We start from the raw sequence: 5932 nt of genomic DNA on the forward strand, positions 1-5932 counted from the left end.
TGGGCACCTGCTCCGAGGAACTAGCTTGCCCTGGATTTCGGCCACTTGGTGCCCTGGGGACAGTGCTGGAAACTGGTGGAATGCAGAGATACTCAGCCCTGGTGAGGTTAGGGTCAAGTCAATTTTAGCCATCCCAGCAAGATGGAATTAAAGTCAAAGGATTAATCAACACTAACAAAAAGCGGGGCAGGCATTGGTGGTGCACACTTACCATCCTAGCTACTCAGGAGGCTGAGATCTTAGGATCACAGTTCAAAGGCAACCCCAAGCTAGAAACTCCATGAGACTCTCATCACCACTAAACCACTCAGAAGACTGGAAGAGGTGCTGAGGCTTAAGTGGTAGAGCACTTGCCTTGAGCTGAAGAGCTGAGGGACAGCGCTCAGGCCCAGAGTTCAAGCCCCATGACTCCCTCACATAAAACATTAATAAATAAAAAGGACTTAACAAAATGTAACCGCCATGCTAATCCACAATGCATGTGATCCACCTGAAAAATTACACCACTGGCTATTCCTCCCTGACCAGTCCTTCTCTCCTGTGACCCACCCTGCCCCAGGGAGGAGACACCACCCTGGTGTGGGCGTGGCCTCCATACCCACCCTCTCATCCAGGTATATATAAGCTAGGGCCACCAGTCAGCTGCCAGTCTGTGCAAGGCTGCAGTTGAGGTCCATTCTGGGAGTCTGTCCTGCTAGAGCCTCTGAGTGAGCTCCCACTCCAGGTAAGCAGGAAGGGGGCACTAGGTGGGCGTGGCCAGCACTGTTCTTAACCCAGGGGAACCACTGCAGATGATGTTACCTGAACTCAACTTTGATTACTTATAAAAATGACTATTTGGGGGCTGGGAATGTGGCTTAGTAGTAGAGTGCTTGCCTAGCCTGCATGAAGCCCTGGGTTTGACTCCTCAGCACCACATAAACAGAAAAAGCTGGAAGTGGCCCTGTGGCTAGGAAAGTCTATGGGACTCTTATCTCCAATAAACCACCATAAAACTGAAAGTGTCTCTGGCTCAAGTGGTAGAGTGCTAGCCTTGAGCATAAGAAGCTCAAGGACAGTGCCCAGGCCCTGGATTAGCAGAAATACCCTCCCCCCCCAAATTACTACTTTTACTTCTCATGGCATTATGCATATTTCAATACATAGTGATTGGGTCAGAGCAGATGAGAGTAATTGACTTATCTAACAACTTAATATTTGCTGGGGGCTGTCCCTGAGTTTTTATGCCCAAGGCTAAGCGCTGTATCACCTGAGCCATATTTCCATTTCCAGCTTTTTGGAGGTTAATTGGACATAAAAATCTCAAGGACTTTCCTGCTGAAGTTGGCTGGAAATGTTACCTTATTGTTATTATTTATTGACTTTTTGGTTGGTCATGGGGCTTGAACTCTGTGCTGGGTACTGTCCCTCAGCTCTTCAGCTTAAGGCAAGAGGTCTCCCACTTGTGCCATAGAGACACTTGCAGTTTTCTGGTGGTTGATTGGAGAAAAGAGTCTCAGAGGGCTGGGAAGGTGGCTCAGTGGTAGAGCCTTGCCTGCACAAGGCCCTGTGTTTGATTCCTCAGCACCACATAAGCAAAAAGAAAAAAGCCAGAAGTGGCGCTGTGGCTCAAGTGGTAGAGGGCTAGCCTTGAGCTGAAGAGCTAAGGGACCGCGCCCAGGTCCAGAGTTCAGGCCCCATGACCGGACCCCTCCCTCCAAAAAAAAAAAAAAAGAGTCTCAGAGACTTACCTAGATCTGGAATCCTCAGATCTCTGTCTCCTGAGTAGCTAGGATTACAGGCCTGAGCCACCAGTGCCTAGCTTTTTGTTTTTCTTTTTTCTTTTGTAGGTCATGAGGCCTGAACTCTAGGCCTGAGCACTGTCCCTCAACTCTTCAGCTAAAGGCTAGCACTGTACCATTTGAGCCACAGTGCCACTTTCCACATTTTCTGCTTATGTGGTGCTGAGGAATCAAACCGAGGGGACCCATGCATGCAAGGAAAACACTCAACCACTGAGCCACCTTCCCAGCCCCTGTGGTTATTATTATTTTCAGATACGAGTGTCAGCCAGGAAAAAGAGTGTAGGGACGGTGAATGTGGTTTAATGGTAGAGTGCTTGCCTAGCATGAATGAAATACAGGATTGGATTCCTCAGTACCACCTAAACAGAAAGAACTGGAATTGGCACTGTGGTTCAAGTGGTAGAGTGCTAGTCTTGAACAAAAGAAGCACAGGGAAAGACCCAGGCCCTAAGTTCAAGCCCTAGAACTGGCAAAAAAAAAATAATGTGTGTATGTAGTATATAATTTTGTGTGGTTTCTGGGCCCTGTCTGTAGTCTTCTTTTTTTTTCTTTTTATTTTATTTTATTTTATTTTATTTTATTTTATTTGTGAACATACTATATAGAGGGGTTACAATTACATGGGCAGGATAATGCGTACATTTCTTACCAAGCATTGCAGCCTCCTCCTTTGTTTACCCTTCACATCCCTTCCCAGCCTTCCCCCTCCCCCCCCAATCCCAATCCTCCCCCCCCACAGACCTTGTAAAGCTCGTTTTGGACATGACAACTTGTACTTCTCATTGTTGCAACAGGTCCACCTGTATCCTTAAAAGACTTATTTTTCCCCATCTCCTCCACAAGTTATACTAACATCAAATATAGTGAAAGCGGGTGTTATACTGTGGGGGAGGGACATACAAAGCAACAAAGAAATAATCTTATAAATGCGTTAGAAACACATGCATGAAAGAAAAAAACCATTAAAATACATATCTAAGTGTTCATTCTCCTAACATCACATTATCTGACCTTTTCCGTGTCTGTAGTCTCCTTTAAAGCCAGAGCTCCAGTTTTGGCTTTTGTTTTGTCACAGACTTTCTCCTGTCTAGGCTGGTTACATATTGAGCCACACAAGTGTGGGTCCAATATCTGCTTACCCCCCCCACACACATACTCAAGACTGGTGCTCTACCACTTGGCCACAACTCGATTCTGAGCTTTATGATATTATTTGGAGATATGAGTCTCATACACTTTCCTTCCTGGGTCAGCTTGTAACCTCAGTGCTCACATCTCAGCCACTTGAATAGCTAGGATTACGGGCATGAGCCACCAGTGCCCGGCTTGTCTTCTAAGCTTTTATTTTGCCAGTCATGGGGCCTGCAAGCTGTCCCTCAGCTCTTCAGCTCAAGGCTAGTGCTCTACCACTTGAGCAACAGCGCCACTTCTGGCTTTTTCTGCTTATGTGGTGTTGAGGAATTGAACCCAAGACCTCATGCATGCAAGGCAAGCACTCTAACACTGAGCCACCTTCCCCGCCCCACAAGCTTATTTTCACCCAGTAGCTTTGCCTGATGATTCTTCTGAACCCACTGTAATATTGTTGTTTCGAGTCTAGGAGGTTGTGACACAACAAGTCTTTCCTCATTCACAGGCTTGAGGAGATGTGTGACTCACTGCTTTGCTGAAGACCCTCATCGCCCTTCAGTTCAGATGAGCTCGGGGTGACAGAGCTACAAGCCTTGAATCCTTCAGGACATGCCAGGCTAGTGACAGCCACTTCTCCCTGGCTGTGGAGCTCCAGGAGCCCAGCCACCCCCATCCCTGGCTGCCCCATGGAGGTTAGGTCCGGGCTGGCGCATTTGCAGGAGGAAAGCTGCTGCCCCATTTGTCTGGATTACTTCAAAGACCCCGTGACCATCGACTGTGGGCACAACTTCTGCTTTGACTGCCTGCATATGTGCTGGAAGGATCTCCACAGCGGACCTGCTGACCACTTTCCCTGCCCGGTGTGCCGATTTCACTTTGCCCGCATCCACTTCAAGAGGAACCCCCAGCTCCGGAATTTGGCTGAAATCGCCAAGCAACTCCAGGTCCGAAGGAGCAAGAGGCAGCAGAGGCTGGAGGAACGCCCCACGTGCCAGAAGCACAACCAGTTCTTGACCTTTTTCTGTTCGAGGGACATGCAGGTGTTATGTGCGCTGTGCAGTTTCTCGGCAGAACACCAATCACACTACGTTTGCTCTGTGAAGACAATTGCCTCTTATCACCGGGGGCTGGTAAAAGAGTCCTTGAGTAACTTGCAGAGCAATGCAGAGCGCGCAGACAAGGTGGTCGCCCTGCAAGGCACGAGATGCAAGGAGCTGAGAGCCCAGGTGGAGCTCCGCACGGATGAAATCAATTCCGAGTTTGAGCAAGTCAGGTGGTTTTTCCAGGTTCAGCAAGAGGCTCTCCTTAAGCAGATGCGGGAGGAAGAGTCAAGCATTTTAACAGAGCTTCAGAAACATCTGGTAACGCTTTCCAGCCAGGTTTCCACTCTGTTGCATCTACTGAAAGAAGTCAAGGACAAGCAAGCAAGTTCCGACCTGGAGCTGCTGACAGATGTGAAGAGTCTCCACGACAGGTTGCACAATAGGAAAAGTCCTGAGCTCATCTCTTTCCAGTTACAGGAATATGCTTTCGGGCTCCCTCCACAGTACTCTAGTTTGGATCCGATTATCAAGAAGTTTCACATCCAGGTGTCTTTGGATCCCAACACGGCTCACCCTTACCTTGTTGTTTCTGAGGACAGAAAAATGGTGTGGTATTCCCAAGGAAGAGAGCACAGCTCCAGGGAGCTCTGTGCTGCTGTTCTGGGTTTAGAGAAATTTGTTTCTGGCCGCCATTACTGGGAGGTGGAGGTGGGAAACAAAGCCAGGTGGGCCTTGGGTGTGTGCCAAAACCGCCTTCCTAGGAACTGGAGCAATCACACTGCAGTTCACAAGGGTGTCTGGGCAGTGGGGATATATACCGAGGAGGAGGGCTATGTAGCATTTGGTCCCAGGAAAACCCACATCGTGACAAGAGTCAGACCCAGTAAGGTTGGCATTTTTTTGGACTATGAATTAGGTGAGGTTTTCTTTTACAATATGACTGATAAGTCTCTTCTCTATAGTTTTACTGATTCCTTTACTAATCCCATCTGCTCTTTTTTCTGTCCTGGAGTAGATCCTGAACCTCTAAAAATTGCTCCACTATCTAGATGATGTAAAACAAGTTAAGGCTAGTTTAGACAGTCAATTTCATCCTATTTCTAGAGCCTTTGATTTTTTTTTTTATTTTTTTTGTCTTGGGGCTTGAACTCTGGGCCTGGGTGCTATCCCTCAGCTCTTCAGCTCAAGGCAAGTGTTCTACCACAAGTACCCCATAGCACCACTATCTATAAAACCCCTCTGTATTTTATATATGTATATATATATATGTGTATTATATATATATATATAATACAGAGGGGTTACAGTTACATGAGTAGGGTAATAAGTACATTTCCTATTGAACATTGTTACCTCCTTTGTTTTTCCCTACCATCCCTTCGCTCCCCACCTCTCCAACTCTTCCTTCTCCCCCCTAGGATAAAATTAATCCCAAGATTGGAGATAGAGGGATGAGGACAGAATTGGTCTTTCTTACTATGTTACTCAGTGATTTCAGAGTTGTAATAATTCATCCTTCTGTGTATAAATGAAATTTGCATCTTTGTGTATTTTTGACTGTCATGATAATTATTTAAGAAGTTCTTCTGGGGGCTGGGAAGGTGGCTCAGAGGTAAAGTGCTTGCCTTGCATGCCAGAGGCCCTGGGTTCAATTCCTCAGCACCACATAAGCAAAAAGCAAAAAGCAAAAAAAAAAAAAAAAAAAAGTTCTTCTGGGATAAGAGGTGGTGGTGAGGGGTTGAGGTTGATTGGGATACATTTTAAATGCATAAACGTGTCACAGAGCCCCCCGCATCCCTTGTACAACTGATGTGGCTAATAAAGAGACACAGCTCTTTGTCGTCATTTGCCTCAGTCACATGCTCCTGGGACCACAATTTTCTCCATCAGGGAAGAATCAACAGAGCCAAGGGCCATGGAATGGAATTGGAAAGTGCTAAGCATGAATGTGGTGTGTGTGTGTGTGTGTGTGTG

At 46.8% G+C, this 5932-nt stretch overlaps 1 protein-coding gene across 1 annotated transcript; it reads left to right on the forward strand.

The window, feature by feature from the left end:
• Nucleotides 1-3500: 3500 nt before the first annotated feature.
• On the forward strand, nt 3501-5069 carry LOC138823053 (tripartite motif-containing protein 60-like). Its single transcript, XM_070015996.1, has one exon. The coding sequence runs from the start codon at nt 3602-3604 to the stop codon at nt 5009-5011; it is 1410 nt and encodes a 469-aa protein (XP_069872097.1). The 5' UTR covers nt 3501-3601; the 3' UTR covers nt 5012-5069.
• The last annotated feature ends 863 nt before the right edge of the window (nt 5070-5932 follow it).

Source organism: Dipodomys merriami, unplaced genomic scaffold (assembly GCF_024711535.1).
Source record: "Dipodomys merriami isolate MVZ:Mamm:240054 unplaced genomic scaffold, mDipMer1.0.p SCAF_12, whole genome shotgun sequence".
Taxonomy (NCBI): Eukaryota; Metazoa; Chordata; class Mammalia; order Rodentia; family Heteromyidae; genus Dipodomys; species Dipodomys merriami.

What these genes read in the sequence shown, in the direction of transcription:
- LOC138823053 (XM_070015996.1), top strand. Translation starts at nt 3,602, where the DNA reads ATGGAGGTTAGGTCCGGGCTGGCGCATTTGCAGGAGGAAAGCTGCTGC.